Source organism: Nanorana parkeri, unplaced genomic scaffold (assembly GCF_000935625.1).
Source record: "Nanorana parkeri isolate BGI_ZX_2015 unplaced genomic scaffold, ASM93562v1 scaffold1362, whole genome shotgun sequence".
Classification (NCBI taxonomy): Eukaryota; Metazoa; Chordata; class Amphibia; order Anura; family Dicroglossidae; genus Nanorana; species Nanorana parkeri.
In genome coordinates, this window is record NW_017307630.1 from 54840 (window position 1) to 74510 (window position 19671).

The 19671-nt window shown below is 41.9% G+C and overlaps 1 protein-coding gene across 3 annotated transcripts in view; it reads left to right on the forward strand.

Annotated features, from left to right (window-relative positions):
* The first annotated feature begins 836 nt into the window (after positions 1–836).
* Positions 837–19671, forward strand: part of MMP2 (matrix metallopeptidase 2) — an 80487-nt gene continuing 61652 nt past the window's right edge. For all 3 annotated transcript variants that reach the window (XM_018569586.1, XM_018569585.1, XM_018569584.1), the window contains exons 1-3: positions 837–1146; positions 13604–13827; positions 15092–15240. In XM_018569586.1, the coding sequence (XP_018425088.1) occupies positions 1006–1146; positions 13604–13827; positions 15092–15240 (514 nt within the window). In that variant the 5' untranslated portion in view covers positions 837–1005. The remainder of the gene's footprint in view (positions 1147–13603; positions 13828–15091; positions 15241–19671) is intronic.

A 19671-nucleotide genomic window follows, 5' to 3' on the forward strand; every position in this document is an offset into this window, starting at 1 on the left:
CCAAAATGACTGTGGTTGTAGTCGCAAATGCACAGAAAAATCTGCGTCTAATAACATTTGCATGTTTTTGTACACATACGTTTTTCCACATACAAAAACATCCTGAATTCAAAACACTAAGTGGGAATGGAGCTTATTGTTGGGATCTGTTTACAAGGTCCATTTACCTACTAAAAAGGAGGGTAATGTGTAGTTGGAGCTAGAAAGGCAAGGATTTATTCTTGTGTGTTATCTTTTATCGCTTTGGAACAACTGCCTATATGTTTTCCTACTGGAAATACTGTTTATGGTAGAAGCATAATAAAGTTGGTTATGGCCAGCTTGAAACTTAACCTGCTGTGTGGACTACTGTCATTATACCATATGTATACCTCATATTTTGAATAGAAAGGATTTGGCCTGGGGCTTTCCTGTTATATCAAAGCTCAGGGACTAATGTAAAAAGTTCAATGTTTTCTATAAAATGTGTCAGGGTTACATAAATTAAAAAAAAACAACAATAAATAGCTGGAATGACAAAATATTTGTATTTAGTTTCTGATCATTTGTAGCATCAGTGCTAGAAATATAACACAAACTAACAACTTATATTACATATATGCTTAGTGTGTAGCCATTCAAAGAATTTTATATATACATAATATTATTATTAGGTAGAGCTTTTAATATGTATGAATACTGTAGGATACTGGGCCTTAAAAAGAGCCCACAAAGAGAATCTTTGTGTCACTTTGAGTCACTATGCTTTACACCAGGACATCTGGGGTTAAGAACATCCTGCCAGCCACATCTGGCTTCCCTCCTCCTCTCATGTTTCCCGATTTCTCCTGAGTTAGCTACACAGTGTACAGTACATCTGGATTAAGTTCCACACAAAGGAACTCAACGCACTGAAAAGTTGGTCAGCTGTCAGGACAAGATAAAGAATTACCAATTAAGAGGCACAAGAAGTTTCAGAAAGACACTCGGTACTATAACCTGGGCTGTGCCACTAGCTAGCTAAGGATGAAATTTGTACAAGCAATTCATCTCTGTGCGTTTTTGTTCACGTTTTTTGATCGGTTTGAACAGAACACAGCTGCACCTTCACCCATCATTAAGTTTCCAGGAGACACGTCGCCAAAAACAGACAAAGAGATGGTTACCGTAAGTCTGTTTTCAAGAATTTGTTAATTTACAGCATATGTTAACATGAACAGCAAAAGGTGTTTAGTTTGGCAATGCATACTAATGAGCCATAAAATGTGTAATCTGTGCATACTGTAATGATTTAAATGATATTTTTGGAGATGTTTATTATTTTTAAATCAATTTTTGACAGATTGTACTGAAAGCCCTTTTCAAAAATCATATATTGTGCAAAATATCTTGTTTCTATTGGTTTACTTGGTAGTTCTGTCACTAGTATGCATTGCATGCAAAAACATGTTAGTGCATAGTTAACGTAAGGCTGGGGCACTAATTATTAGAACAAATGTCAGCTCTTCTCTGAGTTAGTCTCTTATGAGAGGGTTTAGTATTCTACACAGGCAAACAATAGAAAACCATTATCAGTGTGCCATTTAAGCTGTTATGAACAGTTTACATAGTGGCTTTAAATCCCTCATTAGTTTGTGAAACCCTCCCACCCTACAAAAAAGATAAATATTTGACACCTAACCAGTATGAAGGTCTAGAGCTATTCATGATTTATTAAAGTATAAGAATGTATTGGTCAACCCTTTTTTGATTGAACCGACTTCAGCAACATTACCGTATTTTATCGTACAGTGTCCTATTTATTAGAGGCATAACAATGGTAACCACAAACAAGAAGAAAAAAAAAAAGGTAAAAAAAAGTAACAATGTTAAAAAAACAGCAAATGTATTCTTACTATCACATGTATAACATTATTGATTTCACATTGAAATGACAAATCATGAGGTATTCTTGTTAGTAACAGTGTATTAACTTTACTGAACCCTCTTCAAATGTTATGGAATGGATTAACAGTGACAGGAGACACTTATTCAAATATATATCAGAAGATAAAACTTTCCCTCTCTCCTCCTCTTTAGGATATATTTGCAACTACTCTATATAGAGGTGTATATAATTGTATGCAGTAGATACCATTCCTAGAGAACCTTTAGACAATATTGGTTATTATCAAAAGTATAAATGTTAAAAGTTTGATTTGCCAATATCAGCATGTAAAGCTATTTCTATAATGAGATAGATGCCTCTTGCTCACTATAGTTAATGTATGATTACCAACATTTGCCAGAAAATGCTGGACCTGACCGTGGTCATAGATGTAAACATGTAATGGCATGTGAGAATTCTCTATTCCACGTTCTCCCTTTATGCTGAAAAGAAGAATGAGTAAAGAGACAGATTTTATGACACAGTAGTAGTTAGTAGAGACTACATTGTCTTGCAGACAGTGCTAGTGACAAATTAAATCTGCTATGGCTCTAAAGTGATAGGCCCTTAAGCAGTGGTTGATTATGTTAACCCAGGCCCCATTATGTTAACAATAAGCCCCCGCTACCCTGCGTAAAAGGATCACACCCAGAAGTGAGTCAGATGTAAATGGGAGCTCAGATCCCAGGAAGAGCATTAGGATAGGTAAGTATAAACAATCGTCTTGTACAGGATGTAAAAAATAACAAAAAATTCCCCTATTGTTCAGTGGGAGGAAGTGGCTCATTTTACCACAGCCCTCACAAGCTTCATGCATGAGGGCTAGCAGGCCTGTAGGCAATGTAGGCTGTAGGGGTGTTGCTAGGATTGTGAAAGACCTGGAGCACCCTTGGTCATCATAAGTGGAGGAAATCCACATTTACATAGTGTGGGGCTACATAATTAGCAACTGTTAAGACAGTGAACACTTAACAGACTGTTAACAGAGCAGGAGTCAGGAGTATATAACATACAAAATGCATCGGCTAGGAGTACTTAACATATAGTCTAGCAAACAGAGTGCACTGGTCAGTAGTAAGATGAAACCCAGCAAAGTGCAGCGGTCAGGAGTATGTATTAGTCTAGTGTACAGAATAAAGCCATCAGAAGTAGATAACATATAGTACAGCGTATGCTGTGTGCTAAATACTCCTGACCATTTCACATTGCATACTTCTGACCATATGTGCTTTCACTCTAAGGAGTGCAATGGTCAGGCGTATTCAACATATGTCCTCATGTACAGAGCTCAAGAGTACTTACCCCGTACACTATCAGCCACCCTCCAAGCAAACATTTTCTGTTTCCCAAGTAAATATTCTTCCCTCCCTCCTCCCCAAGCAAAAATCCCCCTCCCAAAGCGAAAAAAAACCCTCCACTCAAGTATACATTCAGTTCTTCCCTCCAACAAAAAATCCCACTCCCCCAGCAAAGATTGCCTTTCCCCCTCTTTCCCCTAGAAAAATGTATTCATTCTCCTTAGAAAAATGTTCCTTACAAGCAAACACTTCTCTCCCTTCCCAATAAAAAGTCCCCTCCACCATGAAGAAAACTTGCCAGACCTCAGAAGCAGAGCAGCACCCAGATTGTAGTGAGAGAAAGTATTTCTAGGCTTCCTCTTATCATCTTATTATATAACACATCAGAACCAAGGCAGAACCTTCCTTGGTTCTGTGCTGCTTTGCTTCTGACGTCTGTGAAATTAACACTATACAGGTGTTCCTGCAGAGCCACGAGCAACATGACTTATGGCTTTGCAGGGACTCTTGCATAGCGGTAATGTGTGGGGCAAGCAGTGTTTGTTTATATTATGCACTATGGTTTTTAGCTCCTTTAATTGCATTAATTAATTAATCTTTTGGGTGTTCTAATGACATTTTGGGGGTTATTCACTATTGAGCCAAAGGATACAGCTGTAGCTTTGGCTGATCCTTCGGGTCTCTTTGCCTGGCAGAGCCCTTTGGTTCAGGGCCAAAGGCCGGCCGTTCGCCCCACAAATGACAGCTGGGCCCAGCCAGCTGTGATCTTACGGCTGGCTCCGCCCAGTTGTAATGACAGATCAGCGTCCCCAAATGACCTGGGGCCGTTGATCTGTCATTAAACAATAACAACTGATCGGAGCCGGCCGTGACGTCATGTCGTTGTTCATTGGCTGGGACCTGCTAGAAGACTCTAGCAGATGTCGGCCAATAGGAAACAGCTGGACGGAGCTAGCTGTCACTGCTAGCTCCACCCATTTGTTTTTTTTCCTTTAAAATATATATATTTTTTAATCTTCCTATTTTTTAACATCTTTTAAAATCATTTTGCAAATATATACTTGTAAACATAAAGTAGAGTTCTGCTTTATGCCATATTACCTGAACCATATCACCCATTAAATTTAACAGTAATTTTATTTCCAAACAGTCTAAATGACAATAAAACAATATATAATACTATAATAATACTTAACAACAATTAATGACATTTACGGATATATACCTAAAAGCTTCAGATGCTTATCAGTGCTAACAGTAACTGGGAGACACACTGCTGAATACAAGTGCCCAGTAAATCCATTGTAGGATACTTCAAGCAGCTATCCGTAAATCTCTATTAGCCTAAAATGATTGATGGTGCAGGACAGTATTCTAAACTAAGGGCCGGTTCACACTGTAGGATTGTGCTAAATGCACAATCACATGCTATTACACAGCACTCCTAGTGTGCAATACTGTGCACTAGGTGCGTTGTCATTCATTTGAATGGCACCCCAACACACCTCCTGGTAGTGTTGCAAGCACTACTTTTTCTCACCACAATGCACGGTATTGCTGTACCACGTGTTGTGCTGTGCTGTGCTGCAACGAGTGGCCACCAGGAAGTGCCATCCAAATGAATGGCAACGCAACACACTTAGTGCATGCTATATGCACTGTGTGATAGTGTGTGCTAAACATATGGTATGATGCATTTAACGCAACACTATCGCGTGAAACGGCCCTTAAGGTTCTCATAGACATGCTGTAAGATGACCTGACATGGCTAGATGTAATTAGAATGGGAATTCATTATATCTTTCTCTGCACTTTGCAAGTTCTGCAGAGACCCTTTGGCCAACTGATCTCATGGGAAGGGATCGATCAGGCAAGCTGAATTTATTTGGCTCATTGCTATTGTTTTACTTTGCTCTTTAAAGCTGATTCCACAATTGGGTCACAATGAAGAAATTAGCCTGGTGACTCTGTAAAAGCTGTGTGAATCATTGTCTAAGACTGAAAAATTGACCTGGACTTGGCCAGTTTGCTTTAGGCAGTCACTATTGGTGATGGTATTAAAAGCAAAAAATAAATACTTTTTACTGCTCATGAAATAAAGAACAAACTAAATGACTGCACTGTTATTGTTGTGCAAGAAACAATGCCCATGTTGCTATTGTGCTATTGTTTGGGGTTTAAAAAAAATAAATAAATTTTACTAAATAACATAATTACTATTATTCACTGTCTTTGTGTAATAAATAATGGTTACCTAATTTCTGAATAACTGTTTTTTTTTAGAATGTATTCCTTGGACTGTTTAATCTTGTTTTTTTTTATATTTGTATGCGGGTTCACTGATGGACACAGCCTGATTATAAAAAAGGGGTATAGTGCCACTTGCCGGAGCAGTGTGCTAGGTTCAAGTTAAGTAGCAGTAGGGGATAGCTTTATCTTGTGGACAAAGCACCACAACTGCCAGAAGACAGGATACAACCATTGATAAAGGTGAAAGCCTAGTACTAAAGACCACTGTATGCTTTTGAAGGATTTAAAAGCTTGGAAGACAAAGCTGCCAAATATGAAACCCTCTGAGCCAAGAAATGCCTACAAAAAGGCCACTGGAACCAGAACAGTATCTCTTGAATGCTTTTAGAGGAAGGCTTCTGTAACACACAAGGAACTGAGTTAAGGTCCTAAGGTGTGGAAGCGGGTCTGACTGGGGGAATGCCTTGAGTTATCTCTTGAATAATGGTACATTCTAAGGTATAGTTAGTCAAGTGATCTTAGATTTTGGCTGTGGCCATCTTTTTCTTTCTCTTACTAATGCTCAGCCCCAGGCACTGATCTATTTCCTGCTGAAGAATGGATAACAGTCTACTGACTTAAAAAGTGCAAAGATGCACTCTGAAGGACTCCTACCATCTAAAGTATGCTCTGCAGGTACAATGGTACACATTGCTAGAAGTGGATTTGTAAGCCTTCTGTTTTTTTGTGAGAATGATGGATTCAAACAGTCTCCTATCTCTCACTACTGCTAAAAGCAGTTAGTGGGAAGCAGGATGGGAGATGGAACTTTGTCATAGACGATCTGGATGCACTGTCAGATTTCAGAGGGCATATGCCAGCAAATATACCAGGTCCATATACCAGATCTTTCAATGCCAATCTGGAGCCTCAGCATTATAGGAGCTGAAGTCTTCTTGGAAGAAATGCAGAGATCAGATTGTAATGAACCCCATTGGAGCTACCATAGCATTGGTCGCATCTGGTAGTGGATTCCTGGTCCTTGCGATAAACCTGCTAAACTGGGATACCATAAGATCCAAGTCCAACACTCCAGACCTGGTATAAAGATGTTTGCCCTGAATCCTTTGTTGGCTGAGGTAGTCCACCTGCAAATTCTCTGTGTGGAATGTACTGCAAAGAGGGCTGGGACATCTCTTTCTGCCCAGCACAGGCTGGGATTTACCTTCTCCTGGTTCCCCTTTGAGGGTAACATATGCCACAGTGGCATTGTTAGACTCTTCCCTTACTGCGTGCCCCTCCAGGAGGTCCATCCAGCCAAGAAGATCTAGTCTGAGAGCACATAGTTCCAGCAAATTGATAGGGAGATAGGCTTCCTCCTGAGTCCATTGGCCCTGCATTTATAGTAAGCCCAGAACCCCTTACCCAACCACAGAGACATGCGTCCATCATCACAATCTTGCATAGATACATAATATGTTATGCTGAAAAAAAAACAATAGACCAAAAAATATAATTTATTAACCTGCAGCCACAGAACCTTAAACCCACAGTCAATACAAAGGAAGGGAAAAAATATTTCTAAATCTCTCTAAGGAAAGTCTATTCCACATTTTCTATGCTGTATCAAAGCCCTTTCATATTTGGAGGTTAAACCTCTTATCCGTCAGGTTCATTTACAGCCTACAAAGGGATGTCCACCGTCCAAAAAGCAAAAGAAACTACTTTGCATTACGCAGACCCTGCCATCAACTAAATGTTTTTTACGAGCTACATCCCACTCCCGAGGTCCCACCACTTCCAAAATAGAGGCTGCTTCTATCGAGCGGTTTTACATATTCACCTTCTGGGCCATCACATAGCTCATACCAGACAGTGATAGCCTGGCTTGATAGGCATCAAATTGCAACCCCAGATAGAGCAGTACTCTACTACCACATGGACCTGGAATGTGCTGAACTTTCACCCATTCAAAACTATTGGCATCTACAGTAAATGTGCCAAGAGTTCGGATGGATCTTTTCTATTGTTATTATTGACCACAAATTGAGTTTTTGATTGGAAATGCCTTTTTGAAAGTAATACTTGGGTCTAAATCCCCCCCAAAATGATGATGGAATCCCCTTTTCAAATATGCCAGCATTTAGCCATGATAAACCCAATTTATGTATGTTGTCAACTATATTTTGTAATCATTCTAAATCTGCTTTTTATCCTTTTTTTTAATGCTTTTTATCCTGTACCTTGTTAACATTAAGGGGGTTATTAACTAAGCAGCGTAAATAACCGAGCCAAAGTGAAGTGAGCTGAATGCCGTTTAGATATTCACTTCAGCCCTGCACAGCTGATTTCAGCCGTACATTGTTAAAATCAGCCGTATATCGGCTGGCTTTGGCTCCCTTCGGTTGATGAGCTGAAGTGAAGAACACGTTCGACTCTGGATCGGCTGAGCCACTATTCTCCGAGTTAGCAAGCAGAATAAAACATAATGTAAACAAAAGCAAAGAAAAATGGCGTGGGGTCCCCCTGATTCATACCAGACCCTTTAGTTCTGGTAGGAAAGTTAGGAGGGACTACAAATTAAAAAGTAAAAAAAAAGTGTGTGGGCTTCCTACCTTTAGGTCTGGTAGGAGTTTTAAGGGGGAACTCCACCTCCCAAAAATGGGTGGAAAAAAGTGGGGTCCCCCCTAATATTCCCAAATTCCCAATATGGCTTTTAATCCAAACAGAGGCCGGTCAGGGCAGGAAAGGGGGGGGGGGTGGCGATCGAGCGGCCCCTCCCTCCCTGCACCATATCAGGCCACATGCCCTCAGCATTGGGAAGGTGCTTTGCCAAGGTCCCTCCTTGTCCCTTGCAGATGGGGACAAGGGCCTCTTCCTCAAAAGCCCTGACCCATCTGATGTGGGGGTATGCAGGCAGGGAGACTTATTTGCATTGAGGTACCCGCTTTAATAAAGGGGGCACCCAGATGCTGCCCCCCCTTGTGAATGAGTAAGGGGTACTTGCACCCCTACTCATTCACTAAAGGGTTGCAAAGTCCTACTCTCCAGTATTAAGTGACTACCAAACACCTATTTAACAGATATGGGTTGGATTAAACCTATTTTCATCATCCCTGCTTCTCATACCTCTGTCCCTGCCCCTAAAAATTCCTGAATGGCTGTGAAGACTCAAGGGTCACAGACGATCTATAGAAGCTTTTATCCCTTGCCATTGATATAGTCGTTTCCATCTTGTATGACCCAATGCTCTGATGATCCCCTTGGTGTTAAGAATCTCCTTGTTCACTATGTGCCTCCACCCTGGTTTTATTTGGAGTCCTGTGGGTGGCCTGAGTGGCGATTTCTGACTTTGATTTGCAGGGAGAGACATCTCTCTAATTTTAATAAAGGGGGCTATGTTGTTACCACATAAATGATGATATGGAAGGTTTTATCATTTTATTTCCTGTTGTTGAGGCACACTGTCCTTCCTGAGAGATCCCATCACTCTGGTGTCTTATAAGCCACATGAAATTCCTTTAGACAGGTTACAGTGGTAGAGGTAACCGAACATAAAAATCCACTATACCCTTGTTGTGTGCTTTCCTGCCCATGGCAAACATTCTTCAAGGCACAAGAAATACTGTCCTTCGGTCAATCCGAGGATTGTCTGCACTTGTGCTTTATTAAGATCTACATGATCCCCTTTGCAGTGGGAGATGGGACTTGTCACACATCCCTGTGAAAAGAGCTGTAAATGAATGAATGGAGGGTGGAGCCAAACACAGCTAGGCTAAATTGAAAAGAAAGCAGAATGCTGAGAAGCACTGCATAATTATTATTATAATTATTATTATTATACATGACAAGGGTATTTTCAGAGGGACGCCTTCTTCTACTGTGACCTCCCCCCACCCCCACTCTCCTCAAAATAAGGCACTCCAGACTTATATGGATTTTCAAAGGCCACAGCAGCCACTTGTATTTTTAATAACCATAACAAAATAAATACAAACTTGAATAGAAAAATAACTCTGCTATATATACTCAAAACAATTAACCATTTTTTTTAGTTTAAACCCAGGTTTCCGGATCCCTGAAGGCGCTTCAAATAACTAGAATGCCGTCCCATACCTGTATCTGCGGTTTTCGATATTACTAATAGGGCCCCCAGCCGCAAACCACCGCCTCGGGGACCAATATCTGTTAACCGCAGACACTTCACCGCCAAAACTAAGTGGTCAAACCAACTGACCACCACTTAAAGGACACCACACCTATGATGGGTCACCAATCCTTGTCAATAAACCCACGGCATCCCTAACGCCTTCAAGGACCCCAAACCGCCACCAGACTGCCATGACTAAGAAAAAACAACACCCCAGAGGTGTAATCACCATCGGCCCTCGCCCCCCCTACAGAATCCAGAAAACCCCACCATTCCTGCCAAACCTTGGAGTATGCCGTCCACGTGGCAACACTAACCGATCTTCGTATGAGGCCAGTGAGGGCTCCAACGCAATCCTCCACAGCCACCCTGGACAAGGAACCCCCCGACCATCCGCCGCCGGCGCCAATCTCCGAAAATCGGCCCACTGAAAGCGAGACAAAGCATCGGCCAACAGATTAACAGCGCCCGGGATATGCACCGCAAAGATAAAAGCATTAAAACGTAAACACTGCAAAACCAGGGACCGTAACATCCGAATCACCGGCGGAGAAGAGGCCGACACTGAGTTGATAGCCGAAACCACCCCCATGTTGTCGCAATGAAAACAGACCCGCTGAGTTCAACTTGCTCAACAGAGACTGCAGTTCTCGCAGTTGAATCTTGCGCCGCGCACCCGCGGACACCACCGCCGCCCGTAGATCCGCCAACTTGTCCTCGGGAAGTCTGCACTCCATCGCCACGGTATCAATGACGATACCAAGAAAAACCAATTCTGTAGTTGGGCCCTCCGTTTTTTCCGCCGCCAACGGGACCACAAAACGCTCCGCAACATGTTGCAACGTTGCCAACAACGCACACCCCCACGACCCGGAAGGGCCGACGTAGAGGAAGTCATCCAAATAATGAATGATGGAAGGCAGCCCCGAAACCCGATATGCCTCGCCAATCGCATCCAGGTAGCAAAAAAGAGGGGAGCAATTTTCTGGCGCCCGTTCGCCTATTACGCTGGCCAGAATAGCGAAGACCTGCAACCAATTCGCGAAGGTGCGCGGAATCAACCGATACCTACGCTTCTCCTCCTCGTCTTTTTTGCTCTCATCTGGTTTCACGTGATCCAGGTTGAACTTCTCTAAGGGAAGCAGGGAGAAAATTTCCACATACTCACCCTTCCAGATGCGCTCCCTGACCTCTTGCTTCAGGTGTGCCCCTAACGGCCCTTCAAAGCATACGTACACCTCGCACTTTGCCGCGTCCGCTAACCGGACACGGTCCACCTCAGCCACCACCGTCTTAGCAACGGTGGGCTCCGCAGCCGGGGGAGGAGGGGCACTCTGTGCCTCCGCAGCCACCGCACTGGACCCTTGCCCCCCAACCGCCGGCGGGGGGGCAGGCGCAGCACCCAACGCAAGAAAGGAGGACAGGTGAAATTCCTCGTCTGCTCCCAGCATCTTCTCTTCCAGAATGATCCTGGGGTCCACGTGCCGACCCTTTCTGGTAATCCCACCCCCCCTGTGGACCTCCTACAAACTGGTAAGCCACCCCTTCTCCCAGCTTCCTGTACTTTTAACCTTTTACCCTCTGGCTCCCCTTCTCACCCTGTCATGTTGCCATTCCGCCCAATTCCCTCTTTTCCTTGCGCTCCATGACTCTCTGGATTTAGGTAAAGCCAAAAGTTTGTGTAGTGCTTTACCAAATAAAGGGAAACAATAAAAATAAAATTTGTTTAGTTTTGTTTTGATTCGGACTTTGCGTTATTTTGTTATTCGGGTCTGAAAATCAATTCGTTTTGGATTTGGACGAAATCCGTTAGCGGTAGTCTGTATGAAAGTTTGTTTTGTGCTCATTTCGTACGTTCATTTTTTATATGAAAAGTATTATGATACCTCTGTTCACGGACCCGAAATGGCATTCGGGAGCTCCCGAATGCTACGTTGTATTTGACAGCTGAGAATGTCAAATGGGTGCAGTGAGCCGTGACGTCACGTCTCGCTCCGCCCATCCGTTTACTTTCGGGCTGAACGTCATTTTGCGGTGAGTTTTTGTCGGGTTCGGCCGGTCGTCGCGCGGTGGGACTTTTTTTATTAAGGCGGGTTGGCGGGCGTTGTACATTGGGATTGACGCTGGATTACATCGATGGAGACATTTTTTTTAAATTAAAGGAATAGTCAAAAATGTACTCTGTTTTTTTTTCAATTAAAGGATTTTTTCTAAAAGTGTGGTTTGTTTATTTACTTAGAATTGTAACCCTTTAGTGAATGGGTAGCGGTACAAGTACCCCTTACTCATTCACAAGGGGGGACAGCATCTGGGTGCCCCCTTAAAGGGGTACCCCATGCAAATTTGCCCCCTTGCCCACAGACCCCCACAACCACTGGGTCTTGTGGGGAAGAGGCCCTTGTCCCCATCGGCATGGGGACACCCTCCCAATGCCGAGGGCATGTGGCCTGGTTAGGCGCAGGGGCGCTCGATCATCCCTCCCTTTCCTGCCTTGCCGGGCATGGTGTTATGTACAGCACAATGTGTAGAGTGCAGAGGTCATCGATACATGTCGTAGTGCACCTTATATTTCTGGTTAGAATAGCCAGTGTTTGTGGTCAATGGGAGCATGGTGTCGGTGGTCAGTGGGAGAAAACAAATGCCCAGCAATGAAGGTCAGATGGAAGAGAAATGTCTGGCATTGGTGGTTAATGGGAGGAAAAAATACCTGAATTTGTTTTGTTCTGTGTCTGTGCCCCCTTATGTTGGCACTCAGCGTCTGTAGCCCCTTTCATTGATGTCTGTGCCCAACTTACATTGGTGGTCAGTCTCGGTGCCATCTTTACATTGGTGATCAATGTCTGTATCCCCTTACATCAGTGGACAATGTCTTTGTTGCACTTACAAGGCGCCCTGTGAACCCCCTTGCTGCTCAGTGGTGGTTAGTGGGAGCAGTGTTACTCACAGGATTAACAGAGAAACCCTGGCAAAGTAATAAGAGGATCGGTGGAGCATCAGTGGCAGAGGAGCAAGGGGAGGGCTCTCCAATGTAAACACAAACTGTGCTAAGTGTTTACATTTGTTATTTCTGTGATTGCCAATCCCAACAATCACATGATGGCTCTGTGCCTTTTGCCTGTGATCTATGCTGTCCATTGACAGCAGCTGATGATCACAGGCATTGTGCAGGCAATCTCAGTGTGGGGACCCAGGACACCCAGCAGGAGATGTGGGGCACGTGCCCTGGGTGCCCGACCCTAGTTATGCTCCTGGCTATCATCACTTGGTTAAGGCTCATAGTTTGTTACACATGGTCACACTCTGCTGGCATATTCTGAATCTTTATATTTTGCTTGGATAAGCACCAACGTTTTCCATCTCAATTTAAAATATATAGGTATTGTATTTGCCAGTAATGTAACATGCTAAATTAAAGTTAAACTCTGGGCACAGAGATTCTACTTCATTTTTTGTGTAAAAAAAAGAAAAGTCACCTCTCATCAGGTGTAATACATTGTCTGATTGCACCACAGTATTTAAAAATCAATACTTGTCGTACTGGCAGATAATACAGCTCCGGCTGTGCTTTAAGCCCACTCCAGATGTGAGCAACGTGAATACCATAGACTGCAGCACTGGTGTTGTTTCTCTGTCCCCTCTCCCCTTGGCCATTCACAGAATACAGCCTTTGGCCCTGTGTTTTAGGAATGGCAAAAGGAAGGGGGAGGCAGAGAAACAACACCAGCACTCCAGTCTATGAGACCCGCAGCTCTCATGTCCAGAAAGGGTCATAAGTACAGCAGGATCTGTATGATCCCCAAATAAGACAAGTATTGTAGTACTGTCTGATTGTCAGTTGTAATACATTGTCTGATTGCTGCACAGTACAAATATTATACTGTGAAACAGACAATGTATTACAACTGAGAAGAGGTAACATTTGTTTACACATCAAAACTTAGGAAAGTCTCTGTGCCTAGAATTGTGTTTTAAATGTCTTTATGTCCCTTTTGTAATGTGTCCATTTTATTTTACTTGCAGCAATACCTGTTAAAGTACTATGGTTGCCCTAAAGATGGTTGTATTATGGTACTGAAAGACACATTGAAGAAAATGCAGAAATTTTTCCATATTACTGAGACAGGAGAGATAGATCAAAAGACTATTGAGACGATGAAAAAGCCAAGATGCGGTAACCCAGATGTGTCCAACTACCAGTTTTTCCCAAGGAAACCCAAATGGGAAAAGAACCATATCACATACAGGTGAAGTGCGGATGTATCTAATGGTCCTTAATGATTAAAACTTGTGTGTGTAGATGTGCGAATCAATCATGCATGGACACAGAAAACTGAATCCTATTTACAATCACAATATTCTGATGTAAATACAGTAGATTTACTAAAAAAGTGTAGTTTGCTGTACAGTGTATGATCCAGCTTTTGAATGTTCACAGGTGGCAATGTTCCTAAAATAAAAATGTGATTCTTTTTCTAATGATTTTAGGTCAATCTAACTACTGTTAGAGATTTATTTTTTTAACAATGTATACATTTTTATTAAGAATTACAGGGTACAATATATGCACACAATGTAAAATTTGACATTCTGTGTGTACAAGGATCCAATCCGAATAAAAGAGTAACAGTAGTACAGATCATTTGAGGCAAAACATGGTACATCACTAAAACTAATAAACAAGGGAGCAAACAGTAGAAGTACAGTCAATATGGAACTGTCATTCATGAGTGAAAAGCAAACCTGTCTCAGGAGCCTGAAGTGGTTGTAGATGGTATTCGGTTAATGCCACGGTCAGCCCTTCTAAGGAAGAGAGGCTCAGCTAGATAAAGCCACAAAGAGTGGCACTCGCTACCTCATAGAGGAGCCAATCTCGATAGCTGGGGTATACAAGAACACAACTGGCTGGGATAAAAGGAAAAGAGGAGGGTAGGAAGAAAAAGACACTGTTAGAGATTTTACACGTGCATCTTTTATGGGAATAAATCACATGATATTATTAAAGGTGTCATAAAAAAAGAAAACAGTAAAATATAAAAGTAGCAATATTTGGATGTGCAATGTGTACAGCATGCTGGGATGCACTGTACACAATAAACATCCGTGTACAATTTGCTAGATATGTTTAGGGTTTGCATGTTTGTGCTTAAGGAAGCCTGCAATGTAAGCTTCCTATAGCACCAGGTATATCAACACCTGGCTGTGACTAACAGATTATGTGGATCGGAGTAACATTCGCCATATTTATTCCAAGATAATTTTTTGTACAAGTCATTCTGAATTGAGAAAGCTGGTTGGATGACCAGTTGAAACGTCTTCAAGATAAATACAGCAAGTCCAGTTGCCTTGACTTGTTTGTTTACAGATATACTTCCTATAGCAATTTTTCCATGCTCTTGTTAATTTCCTTTGGTAAATAAGACCCAAAGTGTTTACCAATATGAATAATGTGTATAGTAAAATGCTTAACTGTGTGCAATTTTCCACTAAACAGTTTTTAGTTCTCTTTAGGATTCTTGGGTACACTACTGATCTCGATTCTGAAACTGTGGATGATGCATTTGCTCGGGCATTTCAAGTCTGGAGTGATGTAACACCTCTAAAGTTCACTCGATTAATGGATGGAGAGGCTGATATTATGATTAACTTTGGCCGCTGGGGTAATTCAGTATCCTTACAAAATGATGAGCAAATCATATGAAATCTGCTTTGCCTGAGATTCTAGTGAATCTGGGTCTTGACCTTGTTCATGGCATATCCAATAACTACACAAAAATTAAGTTTTATAACTCTGTACATTTTTTGGAGGGGGGTATGATTAAATTTATCAATCTGTTCTCACCTGTCCCGGTATACCCTGTGTGTTAAAGGTGCAAATGAAAACATTTGGGAAACACGGTATCTTGATAATGTAGCATTCCAAGTTTGTTTCTCTTTTTGCTGTGGCCAGTGTGATATTTAATTAGACATGCAGAAACAAAAACAAAATTAAAGGCTTTTTCTTTACATTGGAACAAAACTGGCAGGTTTCCTAATATATTTTATTTTTGAAACACATCTTCTTGCACCCTAACCAAGGCATCTTCTTGCACCCTCACATCCTGCATTGTGGTGTTTGGCATTAGATTAAAAAAGGTAATGTTCATTTTTGGTGAATTCAAATAAATTGGCTGCTTTAAGGCGGTACTCCCTGATCTGCAAGAACACGTTGTATTAATGCATGTGCATTAGGTAACAGAGTCTGAATGGGCCTTAAGTGTCTTTCCCTCTAACTAGCTTTCCTTGCTTGCAATTGTTGACACTTGCTGGCTCACACAGCTTTTTGTTTCAGATGGATTTTGCATTTCCTCAGTCTTAAAGTGGTTCTGAAGCCTCCATTTTTTTTGCCTATATCTACTGCTTAAAAAAAAACACTGTAACAGTGCTTTACACTTACCTTGTTTTGGCTGCACGCTCCCGAAAACGCAACTACTCTGGCGGCCGCAAAGCATCTTGGGGCGGGCGCATGCGCAGTTCGGATTCTCGGCTGGGAGACGAGCAGAGACGCAAGGTAAGTCTATGGACACGTGCACCCACATTCAGACACCGCTGGATCAGAAGTGCCTGCAAGCAGAGAGGAGTCAGCGCTGGATCAGAGAGCCGCCGCACCGCTGGGGGGACAGATGAAAACATGGGGAAAGAAGAAGAAGATCGGATTAAGAGACCTCATTTAAGGTAAGTGCTGACATTAACATGGGGGGAGGGGAAAAAAATGATCCTTTAATGTCACTTTAAGCAGGGACATGTGGTCAGGGGATGCAGGTGAGGCAATCAAAAAAAAAGAAAAAAAACACTGAATACATTGAACTCTATGCATCACCTGTGACAAGCAAGTGAGGGACAGGGAGGCTCCTCCCTGTCTTCTCCCTCCATTCTCCACAGATAGTTTGGTGACCGAGTTGGGGGGCGGGGCGTCAGCGGGCAGGGGGGATGCCTCACCCAGCACCAAACGCACTGCATGTCACTGGTCTTAAAGTATCTATTTTAAGGCACACTGCCTCTGCAGTGTAGCCAGAGCCAGAACCTCTACCCCAGTGAGACACCACACTCTATTTTGGTAGAAACCAAAATAATTTTATTATGTAACTTTAAAATATTTTAATGCAGCTTCACAAAACAGAAATTAGTTTTGCTTTACTACTATACAGACTGACAGTGCACCTAATGAACATGTTAGACAGCTATGTCCATTATCATAGGCTGTCTGTGGTCACTGTCCAGGCACAGTACAACATTGGTTGTCATACAGCTGGAAGAATTAAATGGTGAATTAAATGCTGACTTACTGCAGTGAGGGGAGGCTAAGGTTAGTGGGACCTACAATATGTAACCATATCAGACCTTGGGAAATGAGTACATTTGGAAAAAAGAAGAAACATGTGTCATATTGTATTACATATTGGGTGTGGCTTAAAGGGGCATGGCTGAAAACAGTCTATGCCTACTTAGAGTATACACTGTATGCACCTTATATCCATAAAATACCCCTAAACTACTGTGCAATGAGCAAGAGTCTCACAAATACAAAAACTGGTTCATTTTGTCTGTGCCTAACTGAAAGAAGAGCTTCATTAAAATTGTTGGATACGACACAGGAACCTTTTTGACAATAAACACTTTGATCAGGAATATGTAACACACAATGCAGGGGTCAGGCATGTAATGCAGGGGTCAGGCACAGTATATAGGAACATCTGTGGTCAGTAGGAGCAAAAAAATCCCAGTGTTTGTGGCCAATTGAAGGTAAAAAAAGTTGGAAATAATGCTGGGCATCGGTGGTCATTAGGAGAATGCCCATATGCCAGCAGTTAGTGGGAATAAGAGTGTTTTGGTGTCACTGGCCAGCTGGATTAATAATGCCCTAGAGTTGGTATCAGTGGGTAAGGTAATTGTAAGGTACAGACACCAGGAGTCTCAGCCCAGTGTACAGAATGCCGGAGTCAGGAGTATATCACATACAGGGTCCAGGAGTGAGAATAATGTAATGGGCAGAGTGCAGGAGTCAGAGGTATGTAAAGTACTAAGTGTGGGGGTCAGGGATATGTATAGCACAGAGTCAGGGGCGGAACTATCAGCGGTGCAGCCGGTGCGGGCGCCCGGGGGCCAAGGCAGTTGAGGGGCCCACTGAGGTCCTGTAGAGAGGGACACTAGCAGGGGGACTGAGCCGGTGCCCTTTGAAAACGGCCACTGCAGCAGCGATCACTCTTCTCATTGAGAAGAGAGAGCTGAGAAGAGTGATCGCCGCTCTCGATCAGTGAAGCCAGCATACAGTAGTGACAGCTGTACACATTGAATAGAAATACTAGTATGTTGCGCTTGGTGTTGATCGATCTACTTGGTTTTGAATTTCCTTATGTGTATCATTAAATGTGAACTATTATGTAAATCTAAATATTACACCCGTGATGATTAATATATTGTAAATAGTAATAAAAGTAGTGATTATAGGTCTTTCATGCTAATGAACTCTGTGAATAATGAACTAGAATCTTTGTTGTAAAGTGATTACTTGTTTGTGTCTCTATTCCAGTGATTATCTCTAAAATATGAGATTTATGAGATTTTCTAACTTCTATATAGTGTGGTCTAGTGAACCCCACCCACCTTGAATAAGTGTATCCACTATGTGTGGTGTGTTTTAACATGTCACACTGGTGGGTGTGGAATTGTAAAAATAAAATGCACAATGGCAATGATTATTCGTGATTATTAACGATGCATAAACAAATTATAATAATTAATTTAGACTCCAAACAAAGTTGGACAAATAGGTGATATCCTTATCTTAATAAATTGTGAAATTGTGTGCTGTAGTAGCTGTTCTATTTAACTTCCCGTGAGTTAATTACAGCCTGTATTCAATGCAGCATGTATTCAATATAACATACATTGTAGCATCTCAACAGTTAACTGTGACAAAAAATCAATGTGTCCAACAAAATAAACTTGGTATAGTCACATGTAAAGGACCCTTTTGAAAAAGTCCAGACACGACGAAAAGCGTCAAGGGATTTTCTCCGATATACCGGATGATCTGCAAGTCGAGTGTCCTTTACGCTCAAATGCTTTTATACCCTACAATCTTGTAAGTGCGAACATTTCTTGCTTTTAAATAAATTGTTTGATTGCTGCGCTTAGGAGTGTTTTTTCTTTCATTTTCCCTTCATCAAATCTGACCGGTCCGGTTTTCAATCACACCCGGTGGGTTGATAGCGCCGCCGTAGAGGAGAAAGACGGGTTAACCGGAGGGGAAAGAAACAAGAGTGGTTTTACCAGCTCTGTGACAGAGTGAAGGAATAGACACGTTAATCCTACCTTTTTGCCGACTGTTTCCCTGATTTTTGACCTCGATAAGGATAGATAAGTGGACTGCAGATATAAACAACTTCTTCCTTATGAAAAGAGGACTTTAACGCTTGCAGTATGTGATGTGTATGACAGATTAAATTACTAGGAAGGTGGAAGAGAAGCCTTAACAGCAGCATTTTTGCTGACTTCGCTCCACTTTGGAAAGGTCCTTTACATGTGACTATACCAAGTTTATTTTGTTGGGCACATTGATTTTTTGTCACAGTTAACCGTTGAGATGCTACAATGTATGTTATATTGAATACATTCTGCATTGAATACAGGCTGTAATTAACTCACGGGAAGTTAAATAGAACAGCTACTACAGCACACAATTTCACAATTTATTAAGATAAGGATATCACCTATTTGTCCAACTTTGTTTGGAGTCTAAATTAATTATTATAATTTGTTTATGCATCGTTAATAATCACGAATAATCATTGCCATTGTGCATTTTATTTTTACAATTCCACACCCACCAGTGTGACATGTTAAAACACACATAGTGGATACACTTATTCAAGGTGGGTGGGGTTCACTAGACCACACTATATAGAAGTTAGAAAATCTCATAAATCTCATATTTTAGAGATAATCACTGGAATAGAGACACAAACAAGTAATCACTTTACAACAAAGATTCTAGTTCATTATTCACAGAGTTCATTAGCCTGAAAGACCTATAATCACTACTTTTATTA